At 41.7% G+C, this 27,795-nt stretch overlaps 2 protein-coding genes across 2 annotated transcripts in view; both read left to right on the top strand.

Moving 5' to 3' along the window:
- Positions 1-1,844: 1,844 nt before the first annotated feature.
- cpa6 (carboxypeptidase A6) lies at positions 1,845-19,525 on the top strand. Its single transcript, XM_071528196.1, has 11 exons — positions 1,845-1,960; positions 5,276-5,351; positions 8,689-8,813; positions 11,031-11,145; positions 11,927-12,028; positions 12,148-12,252; positions 13,799-13,909; positions 14,485-14,575; positions 16,632-16,834; positions 16,938-17,022; positions 17,524-19,525. The coding sequence occupies exons 1-11, from the start codon at positions 1,845-1,847 to the stop codon at positions 17,736-17,738; spliced, it is 1,344 nt and encodes a 447-aa protein (XP_071384297.1). The 3' UTR covers positions 17,739-19,525.
- A 1,670-nt stretch (positions 19,526-21,195) lies between these two features.
- The window catches only part of arfgef1 (ADP-ribosylation factor guanine nucleotide-exchange factor 1 (brefeldin A-inhibited)), a 56,592-nt gene continuing 49,992 nt past the window's right edge, over positions 21,196-27,795 (top strand). Inside the window, 1 exon segment of the mRNA XM_071528191.1 lies at positions 21,196-21,508. Coding sequence (XP_071384292.1) covers positions 21,385-21,508 — 124 coding nt within the window. The 5' untranslated portion in view covers positions 21,196-21,384.

Below are 27,795 nucleotides of genomic sequence, written 5' to 3'. Positions count from 1 at the left end.
GTAAATATCATTATGTGATCTCTATAATTATAATGACTTTTGAAAAGACCCTGATTCTGCTGTACTTCCACATAGCCGCTTCTCTCCGTCTCTTGTTCATTGAACTGGGTGGGGTCAAGCATTCCTGTGTATGTCTGTTTGGGGGGGGGTGTTCGGGGGCGGGGGGTCTGTTGTACAGTAATTGGGTGTAAAACAGGTGGCGCACTGTTGACACTGGAGGGAAGCATGTGAAAAATGTGCTGCTGCCATGCAATCACAAAGGGAAAAGGCTGGTGGTTGACTTAGACATTTAATCACTGTGTTGGATGATAAGTAAAGGATCAAACGGAGGCACGAAAAGCCTAGAATAACAGGGAGAGCCACCTAAAGCTCCACAGAGGGATTCCTGGTGGAGCCAGGCCAAGGCATTGACAGAGTTGCGGTAGCTGGGCATCACACTGGCTTTGGGGTAGAGCTATACGGAAATGGTGCTGAGGATTCAGGAACTGCCGAGCTCAACTGGCTCCTAAAGTCTGAATTCACAAGATCTACTTATTGTCTTATGGCTTTCTTTTTTTCTTATTGTCAGGGAGAACATACATTCCTAGCAATGCAGCAGGTCAAGTTACTCTGGCACTTGGAGGGGGTTCAGTGCTACGGTAACGCTAACAATGGTTTCTGAAGTTCTGTTTATGACAAAAATTGTTTAACAAACATATTGCTGACACTTTATTTGGATCCAATGTTGGTCCAATGTTGATACTTGTAAATAGCTAACAGGTGACAAAAAGTAGATGTTCAACAAATTGCTTGTTGCCTATTTGGTGCATCTCAACAGAATATGTAACCCTAACTCAGATCTTAGCCTAACCCCAGCCCTAACATTAACCCTAGCCCAGACATTGACTATCTATAGACTATCACTTGAAACTCAGTATACTTCTTAGTGACACATTATAGTCACCTGAAAGGAAGTTGAGTATCAACAGTGGACTGTCCAAATAAAGTGTGACAAAATAATAAGCATCAACATTATTGTTGTTGGGAATAACACGGTATGGAAAATGAATGAATGAATGATTGCTGCACAGATGATAATTGCTCAGATAGTAAAAGAGTCTGAAGTCAACAGACTGACAGTAGACACAGGAGATAAACCAGTGGACAGCACATTAATTTCAGTGTGCTGTCATTTTACAGTGGGATGGAAGTTCTCAGATGTTGAAGCAAAACAAGAGTTTGAGTGTGTTCTGCATAGAACATCAGCTGAAACAACACGTGAAGAACTGGCCTGTTGTTCTGAAATGATGAAGATGTTATAAAAGTTACTTGATGCAGTCCATGTGTCCACAGAGATCTTTATGCATCACTTAAACTGTAACAGATATGGCCTGATCATTTGTAACATATTAGTGATAGATGCTCCATGTGTGTCTGTATGTCTGTTCACACAGATGATCCCGTGTGCGCACAGAGCGCACCGGAGAGGGATCCAGTTACCAACCTCGCCGACACCGGGCCACGTGACTCCGATCCTCCTCGTTTTAAAAAGAGGAGCTACCCTGCAATTCCCTCCAGAGCTTCAAAGAGGTGGTAAATGCTTCCCCTGTGCCAGCTGACCGACTTTCGCACCTTTTGCACCTCTGTGTAATTGTCAGAGGGAGAACTCTTCGGGACAGCACCGCGAGCCCCGCAACTAGACCCGCAAAGAGACTTTGCAAACCTGTTGATAGTGTGCTGGACCGAGTTCTGATTTTCTGTCAGACATTTCTTTTCTTACACTAAGTTGGAGTGCAGCCTGTAAAGGAATCGTCCTCTCGGAGGGCAAGCTGAAGCATCTTCTGTCTTTGATCTACTCGCCAAGGATGGCACTGGACTATAGGTGCGCATTTCGCGCCTCCGTTTTACTGGCGTGTGTGATAATCTACAGTAACTTGCTATGTCCCGCCGGTGCCTATCTGTACAACAACCGCTACGCAGGGTGAGTAAAGACCCCCATTCATTTCTGTGCCTCATGAGTCTGAGGGTGAGCCCGGACACTGGAGCTCTCATTCAAGTTGAGCGCGAGCAGTGAGACAATAAGAAAAAAAAGTGCAGAAATCCAGTCTATCAGAAGTTGCCTATAGAGACCAACTCAGGAGAAGAGCTTATCCAGTATCCTGTGCTGAGAGGAGAGAGAATGAACAAAGACAGTCTTTATGCTCACCATTTTTCTTCATATTTGTTGGGAAATATGCTTTGTCTATACCCACTGAAATATTCATTACATGCTGTATGGAAGGGGCACAGTGTTTTCTGATGGCAGCTGGATAAGCCTGAATCTGTTGTGTTGTACTGCAGAAAAGGCATTCAGATTGACCATGATAAGCATAGATGACAGTGGGGATGCTTGCAGCAACAGGGGCCTGTCACACCTCTCAAACTCGTCATTATGAAAATTCTAGCTCCCTTTGTTTAGTGACGCATATTGTGTTTCTCTAATTGCAAAAAGGACAAACTTGACATGTTATAACAGCAATCTTTGTCGAAAGTGCTGGCATATGCTCTGTTGACCTCTTTATGAGGCTGAATGTGGGACACTCTCCAACTCACCAATTTGGGGAACAAATGGACAAATTGGGGAGATCTCCATTGGGGACACTTAATGAGCTATTTTGGGTAAACAAGCACAAGGCATTACTACTGGGGCATGTAAAGGTATTTACGGTCTGTTTTTCAAGGGTTTTTGATGAAGTTTTGTGGAGGCAGAGGGGGTCCACCTCTGCTGGAAAACCCAAAATGCCCCTCCCCCCTCCACATCTGTCTAAAACACATGCATTTTGGATATATTCCAAAGTCGTGTACCTCTCACCAGGCTAGGTTGCTCTGCGCACGTTAACTCTGGTTTAACAAGGTAGGACACTGAGGGCAAGCAAACAAAAGTCCCAACAGGCAGCGGTGTGGGGGAGCCCTGCTCAGCTCTGAATCCAGGGACACGGTGGGTGTTGTCCCACTCAGACGGAAGGGCACGGCACAATGAGCCTTTAGTCTTAAAAGAAGACCTCCATTGTGAAAACCTCTCATATCCTTTTGTTGACGGAGCATCTCGGCATTGCCATGGCTTTGCACTGCACAATTACAGTTTATCGGTGGGATGCACAAGTTTGCATCCCCACCCCTAGAACAGGAAATTCAAAAGCAAAGTGGCGATGAAGGTATATTACAGTATCGAAAACACTACTGAGAGTGAGCTCCTTTGTTTAAGGGCCAGAGCATCTTAAAAACAAATTGCTTTCATCCCACAGAATGCACTGTGGGAATCGCCAGACTGACAGCTTAAGGACAGCTTTAGCCTAGAAAGCCCCGCTGCCGGTGGATGCACTGCAAAAAGGCCTGTGCCAGTGTTGTGACAGAAAGAGTCTGTCATATTTGAGGATCGCTAAAGGATAAAAGATGGTTCAATTTGGACTACAATAGAGCTGAGAGTTCTCTAGGGGACCACTTCATTGTATTCTCGGGATCTGTGTGGCACTGCAGCATGGGATGCACTTGTGATATAACTTAGAAGACCAAGTCCTACTTGCCTACAACATCAATGAGGCTTGATTGATGATATGAGAAGACACATCTCTCTGTTGTTTCAGATAGAGAGAATGTGCTACAAGCTCCAAAAAGGCTTGTTTTGAAGTTTACAGGCTAGTGAATGTGAATGTCCTAGTTTTAATCAGTTGCAGCCAATCCCTTCATGTCTCGTAAGATTTTTTACCTCAAAAAATGTAATGACTGCATTTCTGGTTTGAAGTTCACCTTCTGTCAACACTGTTGCCATGGAAACGGGCTGTTGGCGGTATGTGTTGTGGTCACTGAAGTGGGGTGGCCACTGACATGGGGTGCCATGGTCCTTTTGTTCCTCGTACCTCTCACCGCTGAGTGTCCCAGTGCCACCTTTGTTTAGGGAGGCCCAACTTCCTGTGTCACATTGTAAAAAAAAAAAAACGGTTTGAAAAAAGAGAAACGTGAGAGAGAAAGACAGACATAAAAGTGGGCAGACAGACAGACAACCAGGCAGACAGGCACAGAGAGCATATAATTAAGGGTCTGTCATGAATTATTGGCAGCATATTAGCTTTAAGGTCAACAGCAGGAACTATGATCAGCAGAATAAAAGACGCATGATGGAAGATTCATGATGAGGATAAAGAGGGTCTTTGTGTTGTATGGTGCGATACAAATGATGTGGCTTGCACATTCACCCACAAAACGAAAACAATCGCAAGCTCCTCTCTAACTGCTTCAGTTTTATCCTCAATTATCCGCCAAGAATAACATGTCAAGAATAACAAATTTGTAAGATTACTTTTATAACCAATTGTGCCACAATCGACTAAAATGAAATTATTTTCTAATCTTGATTATCTTCATGGAATTGAATTATGCATTCATGAGAAGTAAAGTCAATAGCATTATTTAATCTGATGTTTTCTTGCAGTACACTACAAAGAACTTTATTGTAAACCTCATCTAGGCCATGAATGTTTGACAATATAAAAATAAACTTTCTTATGTGGCTTTCATGGTTTTAGCTAACCAAACACAAGCAGCCTGACGCAGTGCTTTGCCTTGCTCATACCAGTGTTATCTTTATGATGCTATCACTTGATTTATTTTCTGTGTGTAAAGATTTTCTTTCTATCTGATATCCATCACAGTGTTAAAATTTGGATTTAGCATTAGATTTCTGAAGTCAGTCAAACACATTAATGTAATTGATGGCATTTTATAACGACAATGATTTATTTTCTTGACACAGAAAAAGTTAAATATTAGACTTCTAAAATGTTTGCCATGAAATTTTACGAATATTTGCCATGGTAACAGGCGTTTCTCTCATCAGTCTATATATCAGTATATGAGTGACAGATTTAGACTGTGAAATTTGAAACTGCTGCTAGAGTATACGCCAAAGAATTGTTCCAGGTGCTACCTGCAGAGCTGGAAACTACGAAATATAATCCTATAATGATGTCTCAGACAGATTATTTGACTGGGGTTTGACCCTGTCATCTATGGGACTCCAAAAGAGGAGCCTCCCCTTCCTGCATCAAACGTCTGCTATTATAAGTGTCAACTTCCAATCAGCACAAAAGGCTGTTGCATTACCTGTGACTTTTGTTGCCCAGATGTTTTTTAAATGATGTGCACTTAGCGAAATGGATCCAGACCCTGCTACAGTGAATTTTAGTGGCTTTAAATCCCACTGAAGCACTTTTATCCCAGCTGTAACACGGCACTTAGAGAAGCTCTGTTGTTTTTGCAGTGATCAAGTCTTCAGGATAACTCCAAGTAATGATGAGGAGGTTCAAGTGCTCAAGACAATTCTGGGACATATGAAGGTTGGCATTTATCTTCTCTTCTTCTCAACTCACACACAAAAACACACACTCTCATACACATTCTGACATATATAAATATATCCATTATGTTTGTATGCTCCATTCAAAATCAGTGACGTCTTCTAAATAATTTCTCAGACAGGCTTTTATACAATTTGTCTCTAACCCATTTTGTGTTGTTGTGTTTTTGAAGTGCCATATGAATAAAAATGTATCATCTATCATTATTATTCCCCTCACATCTGCCTACGGTCCCACAGCAGTCTTCATGTGACAGTTGAACAGCAGTCACAGAGAAAGTGAGGCGTGACATCGGCGGGATGGGGTGGTGATGTGACAGAGGGCTGGGGACAGCGATAGGCCAGACAGAGAAGCGATGAGCAGCCAAGTGTGGTCATCTGCCACAGCCAGGACATATTCACCATCTGAGAGACTGAAATATACAGCAGATAGCTCCCTCGGCATTCATTTCAGCGAAAGACTCCTAAGTCTGAGCGATGACTGGGGAAATTCTGAAGGCTTTTTTTCATTATGGGGTTGAATGCTTGGATCCTTTACAGTTTTACAAACTAGATGAACATGTGGTTCAAAGATACTGAAGTTAGGGGGAAACCCGGAGGACAAGAAGGCATCCGCTCATTTCCCAAACTCATTTGGGAGTAATTACCCAGCAGTCCCAGGAACATGGATGACCTTCCTTTGCACATTGTTTCAGTTTGCAGATACACAGCAAGGATTGTTAGTGAATTATAAAAAGGATGATGCGATACTTACAGTCAAAAACACTTAATAACTAGATAAATTAATATTTGGATGTCAGCATGTTGTTGTCAAAGAATAGTGGGCAGTGTGGTTAGTTTTGGACTGCTTTTTGCGTTCATATTTGGTTTGCTTGGGTAGTGTTTGGGTAGCCAGATGCTCATATGCGAGGGATCTGTTTGGGTACAGGCTTTTGTTCAAGTGGTCTGGGATCAACACAGCACTAAACAAGGAAAAGACAAAGAGAAAGGGTAAAAGACAGTAAGTAAATGTTAGTGATTTATGGTAAGGGGTACCAGGAGAGTGCCAGGCTGGTGGTCCCGGTCTGGCCTGGGACGTTGTGTATGGACGGGCAGGAGACGTGGCGCTCCAAGGCCAACCTAGGCAGCGGTGGTGGCTACTGTTTGAACAGCTGTGGACAAGTGTTTTCAGTAGCTTAGCCGCACTGCGATGCCTCAAGTGCCAAAGTCAAACTTCTCAGCCTCAGGCAAGACATGAGGTCAAATAATAACTCAAATAATAACTACAGAGCTACAGAATGCAAAAGAATCAAGAATCAGATTCAGTATAAACACAATAACTCTTTCTTGAAGTAGCAATCCGTGACATTTTGATATAAATAAATGTCTGTTTTGCTACTATCGCTTATTGATATAACACAATAGTGATTCAGCCAAATCCAGTTCATGAAAGCTTTTGCCTTAGTTGCTCTAAACACCCGGTAGTGGATTGGTCTTTCCAGGAAAAATCCTTTTCTGCACAGGAAGTGATGCGTTTTACATTTTCGGCAACAGTGTTTTGTTTGGAATAAACAGAAGAACTGGGTAGTTAGCATGAGCAGCGATAGCCACCATGGCTGAACAGACAAAGAAAAGAGCGCCACCTACAGAAACTCAAACTTCATCAACAGAAAATCCAAGAAAAAAGTTGTCACAGTACTGGTTAGATTGTGAAGTGATTTCTGGAAGTACAGCGCAGAAACACCACAGCAGTGAGCGCTTAGCACCAAAGATGTTGCCGGAAAAAACAAAACCTAAAAAAGCAACAACAACAGGATCTGGAGGATTACCACTTTAAGAGAACATTGTTAAAAGAACAGTAAAAGCTTTATTATGCTATTGAGAGTGAGAGAACATAGACTGAGAAGACTTGACATGTTTTCCTATAATGTAACACATAATAACACAATACATAATACATTAGTAAACAACAACTGTCCTTTATTATGGCCAACCTGTCTCTCAACATATAAACACTCAGCCACAGCTTCACCTCATCTGCCTTAAGTAAAGCCAGCTCTCTTTATTGAACAATGACTGTTGTCTCTTGTTCTGCTCATGCCAATATTCCATAAACCAAAACAACACACATTTCAATTTATAGCCATCGTGTACTCGCAACATAAAATAAGATAAATAATCAAGAGATAAAGGATTTATTCACCAGCCAAAGAATGCATCTTGAGGTCTCATAAATAAAGCAATATTTTTTTAACTTGAGGCTATGAGACAATTGTTTGTGAGGAGTTGTGTTATCTGATCTGTGACGCTTTAAGTGCTTATTGGGCATGTGCTGTTTGATTTGTTTGGCTAACAAAAGAGCACTGTTGAAACATTTAATGTTTGGTATACTTAACCGTTTGGAAATGCCATAAAAGTGCAGCAGCAGTTGTGGCTTATACTTGAGGGCACCAGACACTCCAGCAGAGGATTTTCAACCCCTCGGGCTCTAAACAAAGTTAAATTAATCTGGTCTGTGTTCTGCAAACCATTAACCAATTGACACATTAACAAGCATGTGTGCCAGCCTGCATGTCTCTACCCCCATGCTACAAATGAGAGCCAGCTGAGGACGTTCACACACGTCTAAAAGGGCAGAAACAGAAATATTCCCTCTGCAGTGACTACCGTGTGCATTGGAAGTTACTACACAAAGTATTGCTTGACTATTGGTCTATTATTTGTAGATCAATATCTTCTTGATTTCCTTAAAAACTCCCTCTCCCCCCCTCTCCCTCTCTCTCTCTCTCTCTCTCTCTCTCTCTCTCCCTCTCGCCCTCGCTCTCTCTCTCTCTGTTAGTTTATCAGTGTTAGCACATGGTGTCTGTGTTTATTTGGTTGGCCAGCATGTTTGGCTAATGGGTTGGTTGTTTCAGCTAAAGCTAACAGGGCCTGATAGCAGGCACTGAACGGAAGGGCTTTCCTTGCTAATATGAGGTCAAACAGTAGGGAGTGAAACAGGGAGAGCTATGCATGGGCTGTTAATGGGACCCATTGGTGTTTTGTGCCCCATTAACACTGCGGAGTCATCAACATTCCCCAGATTCAACCCATTAAGTGAAGGTAGAGGCTGCAGGAATGTTAAACTTTCCAGGTCTTACCAAAACTATTTGATCTTTTATCACCAAATGTTTGATGCTTCTCAAAATACCCGGCAGCAAGGGTATGCAGCTCTTTCTTGGTGTGCATTAAGTTTTCTAAAGTGTATACTTAACCCTTGCATTATAAAATCCTGCAGTGTGTGTGTGTGTGTTTGTCAGTGACCCCTTTGGTCTGAATATGTTTGTCCTGTCTCTCAGGCGGACCTCTGGCAGCCCAACAGTGCTTCTCTGATCCGCCACAATGCCACCGTGGATGTGCACGTGAAACGCAATGACACCCGAGGGCTACATGCACGCTTGAAGCAGGAATGTATCGACTATCAGTAAGATTGATGAGACCACCAGCCAAAAAACAAGTTCACACAGAAACACACACACACGCTCACTGGCATATTCACATTTGGTAATGTAATGTTGTTAGCAGAGCTTCGACACCCTGTAGGCTGCCTTCCAACAAGGAGGAGAGACGCATCTGTTACCCAAAGGGCGTCGCAATTACCCAGCTTTCCCCAGCCAGAATATATGATTTGCACATGCCGAGTCGGCTATAGTTTGCATGCAAAAAGGCCTCATACTTCCTCAAAGCTGGAACACACATATGCATACACACACACACACACCCGCACACATACTTGAGAGCCCCTTCCCCAATCTGCTCCGAAAAGCAACCCTTTCATCTCTCTACCCCATCCATCATCACAATTAACGTTGAAATGACGGAGCTTTATCAAAGCAGCCACAGCCAGAAAGAATTCCATTGTCATCTCTGTCCTCGGGGACGACCCGCAGATCTGAGGACGATGTTTTCCAGTCCGTGTTGAGTGACTGGGGTTTTTTTCATGATTTATACGGCATACGAATAGGGAAGAGCCTTGCTTGGGTAGGTGGTTGGGTTTAGGGGGGGAAGAGTCATCAAAGACTTCATATTACTCACAAAGAAATAATCCAGTTATTTTACAGTTGTTTAACTAAATTTAGTTATGAATGAAAATGTGTGTGCGACACCCCTTATGAGGAAGTGACTGGTTGCTGGTGACGCCCACATAGAAAATGAAAACAGATCATGTCATCTGTTGTAGGTTGGAGTGTGAGGTGGATTGGCATAGGATCTGATCAGACCTGAGACAAGTTTATGGCCAGATAATGATGGCAATGATGATGGTGTTGACTCATTTACAATGGACAAAAAAGGAAAATGTAAAAACCTCCATAAATCTTTATCTCACCAGAAACACATGGTACCCGTGTGACTGTCTTTTGAAGCTGCAATTCAGTGGTGTCAGGTTTATCTAATCCACATCTACCCATGTTTTTAAACATTTTGTTAACATTCATGGTTATTACATGGTTGATGGATATAATACTTCAATACATAATCAACAAATAATACATTTCTCCATGATTTCTAAGATCTTCCTTATATTCTTTATGTGATGCTTGCCATACCATTATTTAAATTAGAGGACCCGTCACCTCGCACTTATTATGAAGGGGCTCTTTAAGAAGCTAATTTACACAGGCAACAGATTATATTTACAACACTCGTACATATGGATCAAATTGTGTAATTCATTGACATTTAACTTTTTGTGTAACCATAAGCATACAGAATGATTTTCTTGTACTCAGATTTGATTGAATTACCTATAAAGGCAACTAAAATCCACAACAGTGGAATGTAAACCTTCATCTTTGAGGAATATTCTATATCTCACGATGTTTATTGGTTTAATTGGGGAATTCTGAGTGAGTAATCAATAAAAATGCCACCACGTTTCTCAATTTACGTGTTAATCTGCAAGTTAAGTTTATCATGTTTAATTTACCGATAGACAGAATCTGATGTAACTATCCCTTGTGCTGTAAAGCAAGGGTGAGCACCTATGTTGAAAACTGCAATAGAGTATCAACAAGGAAACAGTGACCTGCTGTAAAAATGTATTGAAATAATGTATGTGATCAATTCAATAACTTTCAGAGCAGACCTCTTGGCATGGGAGAAAACATAATGTATATGACTACAGGCTTACACTGTGCATTTGCAGGCCTATAGGCTACTATGTTCATAATGTCAATATCTGTAAACTTTCTTTCCTTAAATCAGGTCAAAGTCATTGTTGTGGGCTTGGTTTTGTCAGCTTTAAGCATACTTATGATAAGAACAAGGGTACAGAGACACAAACACCTTATGTTTGCAGACAAATGTCACGGAGTCACCAAGGAATTTTTGCTTTTGCTCCCCTGAGAAAACATCAGAAATGAAACATGTATTTAATGTATTTAGATGTATTTAATCACAATCACATTGGGCCAAATCAGCGCTCATCACACATGCTGTGTATATGTATTGAATAGACATGCAAAAGAAGAAAGACATTGAAAATCAAAGTGATAAAACAGTATTCTTTAGGGAACACAGGTTGTTTAGCCGACATTTCCTCAGTGACTCCAGTTACACAGTCAGATGTTACTGGCAAGGTTGCTATGATTGTGCCCGTCTCACTCTGTCCTGTCCCTGTCTCCCTCTCTCCCCTCCGCAGGGTGTTCATCTCCAATCTCCAGAAGGAAATTGAAAAGCAGACGGGATATCGCTCCTCTCGCAAGCGGAGGTCAGAGTCTCAGTATGACTACGAGGTTTACCACTCTCTGGAAGAGGTAGATGTGAAGCCCACCATCTACTTACCTATCTCTCTCTCTCTCTCTCTCTCTCTCTCTCTCTTATTTATGCACACAAAAGTAAACAAACATGCTCTCTAAGGGACTCTCAAACTCCCAATTACTCCATTCCACTGCCCTCTCTCTCTCCCTCTCTCTTTCTTTCTCACACACACACACACACACTAAGAAACACTCTAGTTCACACACTTCACAGTTTTAGGGTGTTTATTTTCCCAGGGTGGTCAGGAGTCTTTGAGATGTGCATTTGCATTCAGGCTCCTGGTTCATGAAACTGTCAGGCCCGACGCAGCAGCCGGGCTCGCATGCATTCCACACACAGATAGGGGGATCCTGGCAGCCTTTCAACAAGACTCCACAAACCCTTCATTACCCTGCGCTTTGAACCTCTCCTTCACTGTGGAACACACGCACACACACACACACACGCATGCATGCATCCATCCCCGTGTGACCGCAGAGATGCCGGCAAAGACACACACCCACACATATGCACACACACCCGTACAGGTGCGCATACACACACACACACATGCACACAAACAGAGCTCAGAAATATTTTCACTCCACCAAGCTTTGATATAAAATGACTTCTGATTGGCTGGAGCATGAGATTGATGAGATGAAAACACCACTCTAAAATGATGGAGGAAAATACAGAGAAATCAACAACAATCAGTTTTTCTATTATTCTCTGCGTTTTCAAAGATCTCCTCAAGTGACTTTCACTCCTCTGCCTTGTGTGTGTTCTGTCCTTAAGATCCAGAGCTGGATGTTTGAGATGAACAGAACCCAGCCGGACCTGGTGGACATGTTCTCCGTAGGGAAGTCCTACGAGGGAAGACCTCTCTACGTGCTTCAGGTAGGAGAGAAGGGATGAGAGAAGGGACACAGACATGCAACTGACATAAAGTTAAACACACGGACACATGCATGCTCAAGCTACTCTGAAACTGACTGACAGCGCTTGTCTCCTGTCAGCTAGGAAAGAGAAGTCGTCCCCAGAAGAAGGCTGTGTGGATAGACTGCGGCGTCCATGCCAGAGAGTGGATAGGCCCCGCCTTCTGCCAGTGGTTTGTCAAAGAGGTAAGCGTCTTGTTTTTCTAGTCTCTTTGTTTTTCTTTTGCAAAAGTATTTGAGTTTCAAGCGTTGTTTGTACCATAGCAAATGAATGCATGTGTTCACAGTGTCTTAACATGAACACATATCTTGCTGAACGCCGCCTGAATGATGGCCTATAGCGAGCAGTCTGCAATCTGCGGTCTCTAGGGGTTTCAACAAAAAGTGAACATCTGTTTGCTTGTCTTGCACAGTTATGCAGATACTTAAGATTGCCCTTTCTTGTTCAGATGTTGAACATAACCCAGACGTTTACACGAGTTCCATCACACTCTTAAAGTCTTAGTCAGTACCCTCTGAAGCGAGGAAGGTACCAGACCAGAGCCAGATAGTAACTCAATAACACTTTAATGGTTTGTTTTATCCTGCTTAGGTGCCAGATGGGTGGGGTTTGCAACCTAGGACAATACAATGAGTGCCAGAAAGTTAAAACAATCACAAGAAAGTGGTTGAATATCAATTTTGTACACTTTGGTAAACCTCAAATATCAGGTACTCCAAATACCTTCCGAGTAACCGAATTAACTCATAAAACACTTGTTTCTTCACACATACCACTACCAAGTAACACATATAGGTTCTAAAAATATGCTTTTCTAGTTTACATGTTTACATGACTGTACATTCATAAACCATTTGTCATACATATTTAGATTTAGATAGAGTTTTATTGTCCCGAAGGAAATTTCTCTTGGACACAATAGTGCCTGCTGTATAAAATACACTTAAATACACATCATCTTCCATATTACACATTATCAGTTAGCCAACAGTTCTTCAAATGAGCTGCGATGTGACGGTTAGATTCCTCTGAGGACCTTACAGACACACAGCTTTCACAGCAGAGAGAGAACCGAAATACATGGCCACCTTCTGTCAGCTTGAACCGAGCTCAGTGGCAAAGCTCTTACTGTAACATTGTTAGGCCGTGACACGGCCCTGTGAATTCAGCGGGGGAATTCTTCAAAGAAAGAGAACATAGAAAGTGAGGAGGGAGGGAGAGAAATAGAGACGCACAAAGAGACAGGAAATCAGAAACAGACAGACATAAAAATGTATAAGAGGGAAGCACAAAGAGGAAAAACAACTGACACAGAGGATGCTCTACTTGGATCAAATAAGTGCCCTATAATGTGACTCCACAGTGGTGTAGTAACTGAGATTGGCCACTGGAGGTCAGGGTGCAGTCTCTGATTAAAGCCAAAGGCACATTAACCTTGGCCTGACTCTGCTTACAGAGCAGGTATTAGAAGTATTACCCCAGTGACCAGATCTCCTCTCCTCAATCCCCTTCTACTAGTCTGAGTATTAACCTACTGTAGCCGTGTATCTAAAGAACGATGACAATGAACATGCATAAGCTTGCAAAATGATGAAAATCTTAGCACCAATTTTCATGTACTTTTAAATATAATTGTATTACACTAATAGCTAGATCTGTGTTCAGCAGTTTTGCCCTTTGGGAAGTGAAAATTAAACTGCAGTTTAAATGACTGCTGTATTATCATCGCAGGCCCTCAACTCCTACCAGTATGACTCTGTGATGAGACGGCTGCTGAACCAGCTCAACTTCTACATCATGCCAGTCTTCAATGTGGATGGATACCATTTCAGCTGGACCACAGTACAGTAACTCTTTCTCCATGCACAACACAGACTCCATGCCAATATGACTACTGCAATTTTCAAATAGCAAGGGACTGTATTTTTTCTTGGAGGGGAAAAACTGTTTCAGGCCGTTTTATGAAGTACTCTGGTGCTGTGCAGCTTGCTCGGCCAACAAATCAAGTTGCAAGTCTGAGAAAAGCTTTCATTTTATTCAAACAGAGCAAACACTGGTATCTCATTACTCCTGCCCACAGTGTTTGAATATTGTCAAATCCTGAAGAATCTCCCAGCTCTGCATCCGCATGCATCATAACTCACATTAGAACTGAAATATTCAGCAAAAGGATAGCAATTTTGTTTTGTGTCATTATCATGCAGTCCTGCAAAAAATCCTGTCAAACATTTCAGTTAACAAAATGCCTTTGTCCCTCTGTTCAAACAAGTAGAGTCTGCATGTCTAAGTAATAGACGCTCCACAGCATTGGGTTGATGTAGTAGATGACTGGTTTTGGAGATGGGAGGTAACTCTGTTCATTCGATGAGTCCAACAGTTACTGGACACGGGCTGACGGTGCTTTTACTCTCCATTAGGACCGCTTCTGGAGGAAAACACGGTCCAAAAACCACAAGTACCACTGCCGAGGTGTGGACGCTAACAGAAACTGGAAAGTGAAGTGGTGTGGTGAGTTTTGATAACACTGAACTAACAGTAAGGAAGGGAAGGAAATGAATTGAACGGAATTAGTCTCGCTTTCTCTGTCTCTGTCTCTCACACACACTTGGCAATGCATTTCTTGTTATCTGTTGCTGTTGTGTCTCTTAGTATTCTTCCTGTCTAATGAGTGTAAGCTGTGGATTAAATAATGTTTTGTGTGGTGACAACAGTCACTGTTTGATGTCATTCGGGCTCTGGAGGGGGGTGGGGGGATAGTCTGTGTGTGTGTGTGTGTGTGTGTGTGTGTGTGTGTGTGTGTGTGTGTGCGGGGGTCCTGCTATGTCATCATCAGTCCGGGAGACATTTTTATGGTACAGAGAGAGAGGTGAGGTGAGAAAGACAGAGATAGAGGCACCATGGACCATGATAAGCCTGTGGAGGAAGCTGCTGCTGCGGTTCTCCTATCTGATTCCACTGTAATACCCCCTCCACCACCCCTCCCCCTCCCCCAAATGGAAAATTAGCTTACAGACAATTTGTTTCCTCTAACCTTGTGCTACTTCCCTAACTCCCTGGGTATGTGCTGTCTACATATGGCACGCCGCCTAAACTATAAGGAGCTTTTCTCTGCGGGGACCCCCTGGGAGTGAAAACACACACTCTGCAAATCCCTCGCTGTGTGCGCACAGTGCTGCACTGTATTGATTATGATAGTTAACATAGGATGATTGTAGGGCAGCACTACATATTTTTTATTAGCGAGAAGAAGGGGAGGAATACATTTGGCGATAATGTATCATGTGTAGGTGGAAGAGGAAGATACAGTATTTGTGCAAATAAATGATGAAACCCATAGAAATGTTGCTATCAGGAGAATATGGCATTAAAACTACAACATGACAACATGGATATGACCACAGCTTGTAGTGGATTTGCACAGGATTTAACATAGCTAACCTAAGATTATTTTCAACCTGACTGAAATTCCTGCTCATTAACTTGGGGTTTTGACCACCATGTTGTTTGTTCTGTATATAGATATGACTAATTTCTCTAGAGGATTTTCATATGCAAACATAAATGTAGCCTAATCTTTGGGGTTGACTGCAAACAATCTTAACAAGTCAATTAATCAAATATTGAATCTTACAATCATATTCAAGTGAATCATCTTGAATCAAGTGTGATTTTCTAGATACCAGTGGAGTGATCTATCTTGCTTCTACAAAATTCCTGAAATAGTGTCGGAAACTATGGAATTATTTCACCCCACCTGCAAAACAAAATTCACTTGTTTTAAGACAAATAATATGAGACTAAATGACTTGTTAAAATTGGCATTTTTTTGCAGTATGTTCTTCTCTGCTCTGAGTTAATCCTTTCACATCAAGCCCAGTCTTGTCCGCAGGTTGCTGCATGTTTATTTTTGCATCACTCATTTACATCATTCAAGGGCACATACACTGATGTTCATTGTTCTGAGCACAATAAATGCTAATATAATCTGTTAGAGGGAGAGAAGGGCACAGTGTGCTTGCCATTGCTCCAAAATACTGTATATATACTGTATATAATGTATACACAAAAAAAATCCAGAAACATTTATTGCCATTGGTAAGTCATAGCAGTGGCTTCAGTGTGTCTGCAAAGCATTTTATTTTTTAACTTTATTTTTTTACTACTTTTACCTTTGGCATTTCAGTAGGATTTTTGAGATCTGATTCTAAAGATTAGATTTTATGAGATCAGATCGCTATGTGTCCACACTTGGAAATGAAAAATCCTCTGTGACTGTGTTTATTTAAATCTGTGCCTGCATTACTTTTTCCCACTCGCTCTCTCCATCTCCTTACATTGCTTGTATGCGTATTGTAGCTGGATTGCGTCCAAAATATAAAGAATTCAGATCACATTGTGAGCCTGACCACTTTCATATCTGATGTTGTGAGCCAGTGGGAGCAAAATATTATTTTTGTGAGTCAAGATCATAATTTTAATGCGTCCTGATGTGACTGGATGATAAAAGCATAACTGAAGCCTTTGCTCGAACTAAGCTGCTCCCCTCTCCCCTTCCCTCGCCCAGATGAGGGTGCCTCCTCTCACCCCTGTGACGACACCTACTGCGGACCCTTCCCCGAGTCCGAGCCTGAAGTCAAGGCGGTCGCCAAGTTCCTGCGCAAGCACAAGAAGCGCGTCAAAGCCTACATATCCATCCATGCCTACGCCCAAATGCTGCTCTACCCATATTCCTACAAGTATGCCACCATCCCCAACTTCAGCTGCGTGGTAAGGGATCCACTGCTGACCCGAACTAATCAACCAAACTGTTTATTTAAGGGGAAAAATCTTATCTGTCACACTAAGCTGGCCATGTGCTTTCACTTTCCAGGAGTCAGCAGCTCATAACGCAGTGACAGCCTTGTACTCTGCCTATGGAGTGCGGTACAGATACGGACCTGCCTCCACCACTCTGTGTGAGCACCACCTTTCCTCTTTTCCTCCTCTCTAGTAGTTCAGCACAAGGAAACAGAATCATTTATTTATCATGTACTATCTGTTGTGTGTTACACTATGCTTTGGTACACTCACTTCTTAGATTCCCCCACATCTGTGCTTGTTTCATGTGCTGACAGGGAAGATGAAATTTAATTGGCTCTAGTAGGTCATGTTATGAATAAACACGCAGTGTCAATTTGATTCTACTATGAGCATATTCTATTGCGGCACCCAGTGTACTCAGTTGCTCTGGGTAGGAGTGTCAGCTAAATGCATAAGATGTAAATGTTATTGTAGATGTAATGCCAATAGGAATGACTTGCCTTCAGATTCACCTACAATTGAGGCTGTTTATTTTCAGGCTTTGTTGCTACGTGTGTTGCTACATGCAAGCGGCCAATGGCTTTGGCACTGGGTCATATTTATGCATCAAAATATCATTCTAAGCTTCTTTTTTTTTATTCTTTATTTTCCCACAGATGTCAGCTCAGGCAGCTCTATGGACTGGGCCTATAGGAATGGGATCCCGTATGCCTTTGCCTTTGAGTTGAGGGACACAGGCTACTTTGGCTTCCTCCTGCCTGAAGCCCTGATCAACCCAACCTGCACTGAGACCATGAGAGCCGTGAAGGCCATCGCATCGGGGCTACTGAAGAAGTGTGAGACGGACCGGGACAGATTTCCATATATATGACCGTACAGTACAGGTCACTGGAGCTCCACCCTGTCAGCTGCTCATCCTGACGCCTCATATTTCTCCCCGATATTATCAGGCCAAGAGCTGAAACGGACTGATGTTTGTTTGTTTTTTTGAGGTTTTCTTTTCAGATGTGATATGAACTGATGATGGGATGGGGGGGAGGTTATGCCAAAAGCCACAGATTCTACTAATGACCAGTCTATTTACATACAATGAGCTCACATGACATGCCATAAAGGAGAGAGATGCTGGTTGCGCTTGGAATAAAGCTTCAGTTGAGGAAACAGGAACAAGGTATATTCCACACACTGCCAAAAAAACAAAATGGCAAGGGCAAAAAGAAACAACAGGAGAGGAGACAATTCAGCTCACTGCTATCTTCACTTCACAACACACATTACCCACTGATACTGTATGTTATACAGACAAATGAGGTAATTGACAACAGGTGAGTCACTTGGACTTTCTGCTTCTACCACCTAGTACATGGGTCAACCTAATAGAACAAAGCTCAAGAAATATGTGCAGAATGTACCTTGTTCCTGTTACCTTTAACTGTACAGTGCCAGACCTTTCTATCAAATGAGCTTTTGACAATGAACAGTGGTCACAGAAGCACTTGAATGCAGACTTACATGATTAATTTTGTTGTGACACGGCAGCACTTTTCAGAAAGAAACATCTAGGATTTTAAAGTCTTCCAAAGGTGCATTATGTTAAATAAACTGCAGTCACTTGAGATCTTTTCAGAAGCGTTATCACCAATGAATATCACAATATCGTTGTTTTCATTTTGCCTTTCACTGTTTTGTTTTGGATTACTCTCTTACCTAGTGCTAGTTCAGATGTTAATTATTAATGTATTAATGCCTTTATTACTGCAACATTGTTGGTGTACATAAACATGCTATCACCTGATAATCTAGGGTTTGGTTTGATTTGAGAGGTATTTGTTAGACATGTTTTTTTTTTTGGTGTGATTTCCATTTGGTTCAGACTGAACTGTGGAAAGAATGACCTGTCAATACAGTGGCTTTCCACGGGCAATTACTGTGTCATTACTCAGGTATGGATCAATGAAAGTGTCACAGAAATGTTTACTTTTGACAGGCAACATGCAGAACATTTTAAGACATTTTAATAAATGTTATGTAATACAGTACGCATTGTCATATTATCTTCAGTCCAAGTAGTTTTATTTAAAAAAGAAAAAAATGTGTAAAAGAAAAAAGAAAGTAGACAATCAAAATCATACTGTGCATTGCTATCCTGTGTTAAAATATAAAATCATCATAGTATCTGTTGAGTATTACTGGTCTGCCTCTACTAGACTAGAAATCATCTATCCATGCTGTAACATGTCTGAGCTATTTTCTTGTTCGTTGGTATTATCATGAAATTATCATTAGAAACTGTCCATCATTTCCAACCTTTGTGTGAAATGCCACCACTGGCTTGGCATCAACAACACATTCTGATTGTTAATGTCCCTTCAAATTTGCAGCTCATGTTCCTGTTGTCAGGATGTTTAATACATGCTGATGTGCATGTCTGATAAGTGCTATAGCAACCAGCAATTTTTCAACACTATCAGGTGACACTTATCACCATCACCCCTTTCATCCCCCTTTTGGCTCAGAATTTTAATCAAGTTCTCTCTTTCAGACATCCTCTTCTTTTTATCCTCCCTGCTTTCTCTGATTCTTTCTTTACCCCCAAATAAACGGCATATTTTTTCCTGTCAGGTAAACAGACCAGAGACACCATTGTCCTTTCTTCATGACACCCTGTTTGTCTGCAAGAAACAAATCAAGCACAAAAAGACAGGCATTGTTCATGACATTAGCACATTATACAGAAAAAAAGCAATTTGTTTTGCAGCATTCACAACGTCTCAGCTGTTATTTATCAGCTTGTTGTCTTGACTTGTTGATCCATAATATTCTATAGATACTTGTGGAGAGGCAAGGCTGAACGGAAACATCATCCTAGGAGGATTTTGTACTTTTTAGGCGAGTTTTTAGGTCATCTCGCTGTCAACAGACTGTCTGTTGACTTATCAACCATTGAGCACCATTTCCAGTCCCAGTGGCGGGTCGTGTCTGACCCAGCAGACCAGAATGAGGAAGTGAGAACATAGGCGGCTATAATGATCCTGATCTGATCAACAAAGACGATGATGATGAAGATGACTATGAGGATGATGTGTTGGGGTTTTTTTTATTTTATTGTAGATATGGAATTGTAAATTATTTCACTGTCTATGTATACTTCTACATGTAGTATACATTTTGCAAAAACATTCAACAGAACTCTCTCACAGTATCTCTCACTGAACACAGCATTGCATCACCACACACTTTATTAATCTGCCTCTTTTACTTCTGGATTTAGAAATGGTGTAACTGACACGCAAGACAGTCCAAAGTGAAAGTGAAGCACGCCACCCACCACTGCCACATCTATGTTGTCAAGTAGCCAGAATTTCAGGTTGTATTTGCTGTTGGATGTTGCTAAATGTTACTTTAATTTAAGCCTGTGAAAGCTGTCTAATAATAATAAACATGTAGGTGTAAGCACAAGCTGTATGGTTTTGAATCATACCTGAGCTGAAGCATAGCTGGTGATTGCATGATTACACACGCAGAATGACAGAGGCATAATCATAGTAATTTTTTTTTTTTCACCTACAAAATCAGATGTACAAATATGTCATACAGTATCACAGCAAATTACAGGAAATATTTCAAGCATTTGTCATTAAAGTGTCGTGGGCAGTGGAAACATTTTGAAAAATAGCACCTGCTGTCTCTGAGTTTATATGTAAAGCAGAGAAAACTGCGCCATGCACACACACACAGACAAAATGTTCACACACATAGGCTACAGTACAAATAAAATATTTGCATTCACTTACACATACACAAATACTACTAGTGTTTCACATATTTACACACCTATTATATTATAGATATATAATATATATATTATATAGTTTCATATATTTATGTGACTATTTAGTAGTGTTTGTGCATGCACAATTGTACAAATTCACTACAATACAGTACAGTAGAATGTGAGGATTTAGTATTATTTGTGTGTGTAAGTGTATGTAAGTATTTTATTTGTACTGTATGTTTGTGAACATTGTGTGTGTGTGTGTGTGTGAACAGCAAAGTTTAAATTAAGTCCTATATGGCCTTTCATATTGCTCTGCTTTACATAAAACGTGTGAGCCATGGTACAGAAACAGCAGGTGTTATTTGTTTTCATGCAAGTATTTTACATACTATGTGTGTTACAAGCATGACAACATCTCTCTCTCTCCTCTCTGTGTCTCTCTTTCCCCCTCTCTCTCTCTCTTTCCCTCTCTCTCTCTCTCTCTCTCTCTCTCCCTCTCTCCCTCCCTGCTGCCTCACTGCGGCCGTTCTCAACGTACGTGACGTCGTTTCCTCTTTCCAACATGGCGCAGGAGGCAGGTCGCTAATGGAAATCTGAGGGATTTACCCCACCTTCTGTGTTTATTTATGTTTGTCTGTTAGGGGCACTGCGGCTGACATTTATAAAGGAATACATCTATATTTGAGACGGTTGCAGCCCCTCGGGACCAGGCACACCTCGCCCCAAATTCCGGTGCGACATGTTTGAGGGCAAAAAGACGAAAAACATGTTCCTTACCCGAGCTTTGGAAAAGATCCTGGCCGACAAGGAGGTGAAAAAGGCTCATCACTCTCAGTTGCGCAAAGCCTGCGAGGTGGCATTGGGTAAGTTATGTTGTTAACGTGATATTTTCGCTGCCTTGGATCCATTGATTTGGATACGTCATGCACCCCTTCACTTATTAACCGGTTATGTTTCTCCTGCTATAATGTCGCAGTGTTTGACAACATATTTTCGTGTTGGCTTCCACGGCGTTGTTGTTTTACGTTAAACATCTGCAAAATCTACGTATTTAATCTACGTGGCACAGACTCCTTGGAAATGATCCTGTGTAAAACGCGGAAATGGTGCAAAAGGGGTGGGTGGTTTGCAACGAGCCTGTACCGTTGCTGCGAAACTATTAACAGCGATTTGAGAAAGGCCAGACAGAAAAGAAAGTTGCTACAGGCTATATGTGCCTTGAATGACCGGCTAACAGACTACAACACCTTATACACTCGTACAGCGTAAACTGTATTAATTTATTCAGTCTGATTTTATGTAGTTAAACCCATAAATCGCATAAAAGGTGCGATGTTTGCGTCGCTTCCTGGTAGGTACAGGCTCCGGAGACGTAGCTATGCCATGTCAGTACAGCAGGGAGTGTTGGAGACATATTGTACTACATCTTGTGTTTATTGTTTTTTTACCGCTCTAATCTCTGAATACTCTCCCCCCGACCTAGTGTCTCACTCGTCTCCTCTCCACTTATATTAACCCTGTCTGAGAAGCTGGACCTAAAGGTAACAGCTGTCAGTGGCACCTATATTTGCTTGGTAGACGAGTGTCAAGTCTTCCAGAGTGAAAACAGATAAGACTTCCGGTCACGGCTTTCAAAATAAAACCGGTTTAACCAACGTGGTTGCAACGCTTGTTTTTTGTGCACTCCAGAGTACCAAGGTGTAAATAAAGAATATATGTAAGGAGAGAGAATCTGTTTTAAATCAAAATGCGCGTATGTTTCCCCCCCCCGAAATTTGTATTGTTCACCGCCTACCTCCCTCCTGTGACATATTTTACGCTTTTATTTTGAAGGCAAAATCGCTTAACTTATGATCTATGTGGCTATTTCTACTGTTGTTGATGCAGCTATTTGGTAGCAGGTGTATTTTCCGAAACTCGTCTTTCCTAGGATCGTCTTCATTGACGACGCGAGGCACAGCCTGGAGTGTCCATCAATAATAAATGGGGAAACTGTTAAACAATTAAAACATGATCTGAAATCCACATAAATGTCGGAGCAGTTACCTTCTGAAGGCCAAGTCAATTTCATGCTGTCAGACCTTTTGCTCTGTGGCTTGGAACAAGCTGGGTTTTGTTCTGCAATGGGAGTAATTTGACACTACCAGAGAAACAATGAGTCCGTCTTGTACTGCAGCCAAAGAGCCTACCTATCCCAACAGTCGCTGCCTATAACAGCACTTCCAGGCTTGCAAGTTGGTGTAACAGCCCAAGGCCTTCAGGCTATTTATACGTTGGTCCCGTTAGTCTAGGCTTGCTCTGATGTCTTGTACAACCAAACCACCCACACAAATAATGTATTCCATTCCCCCCACTGTCAGTAGAGCAGAAGAAAACTTGTGCCGAGTGAATAGGTTAGCCGAGGACAGGCTTTGAAGGAGTGAAGCTCTTTCTTGGGCTTGATTAAAAAGCAGGATTAGTCAATGTCTGACTGATATAGTGGGAGTTCTCAGGTCAGGAGAAGACAATACAATGCTTCCTTATTTTAGCACCAGTGGTAAAACCCTAGCCAGTGTTGGACAAAGTCATGTAAAAACATAATAACATAACCATAAGAGTACATAAAGTCACCATATGTAACTGTCTTTGCTGATTTTTAACTTATGAATGTCATTTCAGTGGAGCTCAGCCACACACACTGAAATCTCTGCAATGAAAGTAACAACAGTACAGTAGCACTGCATATCAAAACAACTGGGTGACCTAGTATACTGAACGACTTACATAATCCCCTGTAGCTCTTGGGGCTCTGAGACATCTCGGAGAAAGTGTCTGTGCCACAGTCTCCTGCCTGCCGTCACTGAGAGTCCTCCTGTTATATCAGCCCTCCACCATCACTGCAACTCACGCACTGGCACTCACTGGTTAAAGCCGGTTATTGTTTCAGAGTTGCCATGCGCGACGCCGGACGGCATTTCAAGTTTGCTGTTTAGTCATTCCTGTTTGGACATGTTTAATTTACAAATTCAAAGTCCTATTTATTTTGTGTGTAGACCATGAGATGTTTTTGTTCCGGGCTACTTGGTATCACTGCAGTGTTTTTGTTTCTTTTTTTTGTGTAGAAATGAGTTAAAGATGTCTGACTGAGCTGCCTTAACCAGAGACAGTCTGCCATTCTCACTCCTAACTTGACCTTTCTCTTTGATTATTAAAATGTCACTCAGCAGCTTCCAAAGAATATAGTGTCAATTTATCACATTCCCCTAAAAAAAAAAGCAGTGGGAGATGTAACTGTAGCAAAGGGGGCCCCCATTATCTTTGGATCACGCAGTAGGCTTCTTTCACTGCTTTGAAAGGAGCTGTCTGATAGCAAGAAAGAAGAGAAGGTAAGACTGACAGTTCACTCAGAATATCAAAGGCCTTCGGGCTGGAGCTGCCCAACCAACAAGAAACAGGCTTTGGTTCATCGTTGTCATGCGATGCTCGCTGCATATGAGACAGGCTAGTGGATGGACTCACTGTTTTAATACCTACTACTGATTTGGAAAGTTTATGTGGCTTTGCTGCAGGTGAAGAAGGATCACACACAAGCTAAAACAGGTAACATTGTAGGGCTGCAACTAACGATTATTTTCATTGTCGATTATTTTCTCGATTAATCGATTAGTTGTTTGGTCTATAAAATGTCAGAAAATGGTGAAAAATGTGGATCAGTGTTTCCCAAAGCCCAAGATGACGTCCTCAAATGTTTTGTTTTGTCCACAACCCAAAGATATTCAGTTTACTGTCATAGAGGAGTAAAGAAACCAGAAAATATTCACATTTAAGAAGCTGGAATCAGAGAATTTTGACTTATTTTTCTTTAAAAATGACTCAAACCGATTAATCTATTATCAAAATAGTTGGCAATTAATTTAATAGTTGACAACTAATCGATTAATCGTTGCAGCTCTATAACATTGTACAAACCACAGCATAGTAAGTTGAATGTAGGCTTGTTTTCAGGCTTGTAGTCACTTTAGGAGACGGCTCAGTGGAAGCCTGCTAAGCACATTGCTCATTATCTCTACCCTCAGGGTGTGTGATCTGCGGGTCAGATGCAGAGGTCGCAGCAACCTGAAATCCTGTTGCTGCTGGATTCTTGATGCCTCCCTCCCATTTCACAGTTTCCTGCAGATACACATTCAGCTCACATGCCGGAGGCAGCTACTGGAGAGAGAGCACCACTGTGTCTGAAGCGTTTAGTACGCTCACTATTTTATTGCCTATGGTTTTTCTTTTGTTATTGATTACACTGAAGATAAGCTGTCTTTAGTTAATAACTGTAGCTGTAGCTGAGGGTTATTGGCCAAATATGTTGTTGTGTGGTCAGCGTAGAGGACGGATACAGCACTAATGTGACTCTCTGGATTCAATGCCATGTACAATAGGCTATGCTGTTAGAGAGACAGCTGCTATTGTTTCCATACACTGGTCACAAAAGCCCAAACACATCAATATGATGAGCTATGTATCAAGATGCCTCAGGAAATAGCTGGAACCTGGTGTTTTGGATTGGCTTTATTTCACTACAGAAGCATGTTTACGTTCTGTTGGCCTTAGTTGCCCCTACTCTAACTGTGTTTCTTGTTTATGAAGTCATTACTTACTGTGTACGACAGCCAAAATAATTAAGCTTCTTAATTTCTGTTCAGTGCACCATATTCATTAAGCATTTCAGCCCTCTAAATTATGTCATTCAGTCCTGCCAGCCCATCCCGCACTGCAATACACAGCATGCCGCATTTCCAGTCTTGGTTGGCCCGCTGGTCGATCCAGTCAGATGCTCTGGTTGAATAAAAGCACCCTGGTTCTAGTGGGAAAGAGCAAAAAATATCTGTGACATTTATTAAAGGGTTGAGATTGCAGATGAAAAAGGGTCAAATTATCCAGAGCCAGACATTTATGGTCAGTTGTATGTTAAATACAAGGCAGCTTCAAATATTTGTAAGACATGTCAACTAACTTGTGAATTGTACTGTATGTCAGAAGGTTTTTTTTTGAGGCAGTTATTTTCTTTGTATGGTGTGGTAGGTTGTTTGCTAGCAAGCATCGCCAGTTTGAGTGCCTTTGGTGTGCTTTTAATGCTCTGAGGGGGAGACATTCATTAAATTTTAATGTTTCACAACATGGGATGGTTATGAGAAAATAAATTACACTAAACCAGGGATCTATCAAATATATGGACATGGTCCACTGAGTCTTGGCATATATGACCAAAATTTGATATTTAGTTTAGGCTACATGGTTTGCGTGAGCTGAAAGCAACACAAGATTTTGTAAGAGTCATTTTTTATTTGTTTTCTTTGATTTACTCAGTTCTCATCTACCAGATGTGTTGGCCCACTCCTCGCTGTCAGTATAATTTAATCAATAACATTATCCATGATGGTATTATTTTCATTTTTAGAATGCGGCTGTTGTATTTGGTAGAAAAAATACTGACGATTTTGTTCATTGTGGTTTAATTTTTCATTGCCTCTCTAGTCTTAAGGGAGGTATTTTACATAACTTCTGTAGATTTGGCTAAACCCATCTTCAAAATTGCTAACAATACTAAGACAGAAAGATATACGTGTGTTCCATTACTTTTATTCAAACCTTCTGAAGAACAATTTTCTCGCAGTTAACATATATTATTCATGTGCAGAGAGCTCTCACAGATCCCTGTGTCTGTGAAGCAAGCTTTCAATAATAATCGTGCAAGGTTAAGAAAATTTTGCCCCTCATATGTGGGATGTTTTGCTTCACTGTAAAATTGAATTTAGACCAAAGACCAACTATGTTGTTTGGCATAGGCTGCATTTGTGGCATGAGCGGCGGCAAAAACATTTTGGCAGCCAAGGTCAAACAACTTTAATAAAAGCTGTACACACAAGACAAAATCAACAAGACTTTGACTAGCTGTTCGTTTGCACCAGACTCAGCATTGCCTGCATGGATTACCTTATATGTGGGATTGGCAAACCTGCCAGGGATGCCAGTCTTGGAGAGTGGGACAAATGTACTTCTGGTCATTAAGCACACTGAACACATGCTCCTCCATGATAAGCTGCGCCATAGCCAACACATGCTCTCCCATGATAAGCACTAGGCTATAAATGATCCAGTTTGTTAATTAAGGTTTTTACCATGACTCCCGACGGACCCGCACACACCATCACAGGCTTCTCCAAATATTAAACGCAGGAGTGGAGGGGCTGCTGTTGGGCCATGCCTAGGTTATGTGTACTGTTCCTGAATAATAACGATTTTCCTGATTTGTGGACCTGACTCGTATTTCCAAAATTCCTCACATACTTGACAGAAATTTATCAACCCAGAAGTTGAAACCGGGCGTTTTCAGTCTGATTTCCATGCGGCTGAGGCACACTGGGGAACCTGCTGATGGAATTGGCAGGCATTACTGAGGATGAGAAAGTGTAAATGAGGGAGGAGACAGCAGCCGTCAGCTACATTTTTATGTCACCTTTATTTGTCAGGGTTCTGGAAATGTTCACCGCAATAGAGGAGTTATCCCAAGGCTGTGCTGCTGTTCCTCCCATAAATGGAATCAGATATTTTGTGTTTGTGAGTGTGTGTGTGTGTGTGTGTGTGTGTGTGTGCACAAACCTGTGACAATTCAAAGTCTTAAAGGTATAAAAGACATGGCCAATACATGCTTCCACAGCAGAGCTACACACAAATGCGCATATAAACTCTGTCAGATGCACAGACTTGCTTTGTAACATTATCCTCCTATCTAGTCTGTTGTCACGGAGGCTGACGGAATAAGGCCATTTTACCTGGATTTGGCATTGGCTGTTGTTTTAAGATATAGTAAAATGTGGTGAGATAAATTGGCCCACATGCAAGTCTGCTGTAATGTTGCCCCAGAGGAGAGGGAGAAGTGAGAAGGGGTGAGGCCCTGTGACCGGTCTTGATTCTCCCCTGCAGACTCACTGCAGACACTTAAGCTCCCTGTAACCCCAAAGGTTGACTGGTATCCAGATAATGAGCAGTGGAGCAGTTGGCATCTGAGGGCCAGAGCCAGCTCTCAAGCATAAATAATCTTTTTATATCTATAAGGAACAGGTTTGGAATTTCAAAGGAAAAGAAGGTCTTTTTTTTTTTACCCCCCACTTTTTTATTT

The sequence above is a fragment of the Centroberyx affinis genome, unplaced genomic scaffold, assembly GCF_046629955.1.
Source record: "Centroberyx affinis isolate AG114_WGS23_722 - 3 ecotype Tasmania unplaced genomic scaffold, CSIRO-AGI_Caff_v1 ptg001632l_1, whole genome shotgun sequence".
NCBI classification, from domain to species: domain Eukaryota; kingdom Metazoa; phylum Chordata; class Actinopteri; order Beryciformes; family Berycidae; genus Centroberyx; species Centroberyx affinis.
Note: the sequence above shows the minus strand (reverse complement) of the source record. Positions and strands in the feature narration are given on the sequence as shown.

Excerpts from the sequence above, each read along its gene's own strand:
- cpa6 (XM_071528196.1), top strand. The coding sequence starts at position 1,845 with ATGGCACTGGACTATAGGTGCGCATTTCGCGCCTCCGTTTTACTGGCG. Across the intron at positions 12,029-12,147 it reads GACCTCTCTACGTGCTTCAG|CTAGGAAAGAGAAGTCGTCC; the intron begins GTAGGAGAGAAG and ends GTCTCCTGTCAG. Across the intron at positions 12,253-13,798 it reads GCCAGTGGTTTGTCAAAGAG|GCCCTCAACTCCTACCAGTA; the intron begins GTAAGCGTCTTG and ends TTATCATCGCAG.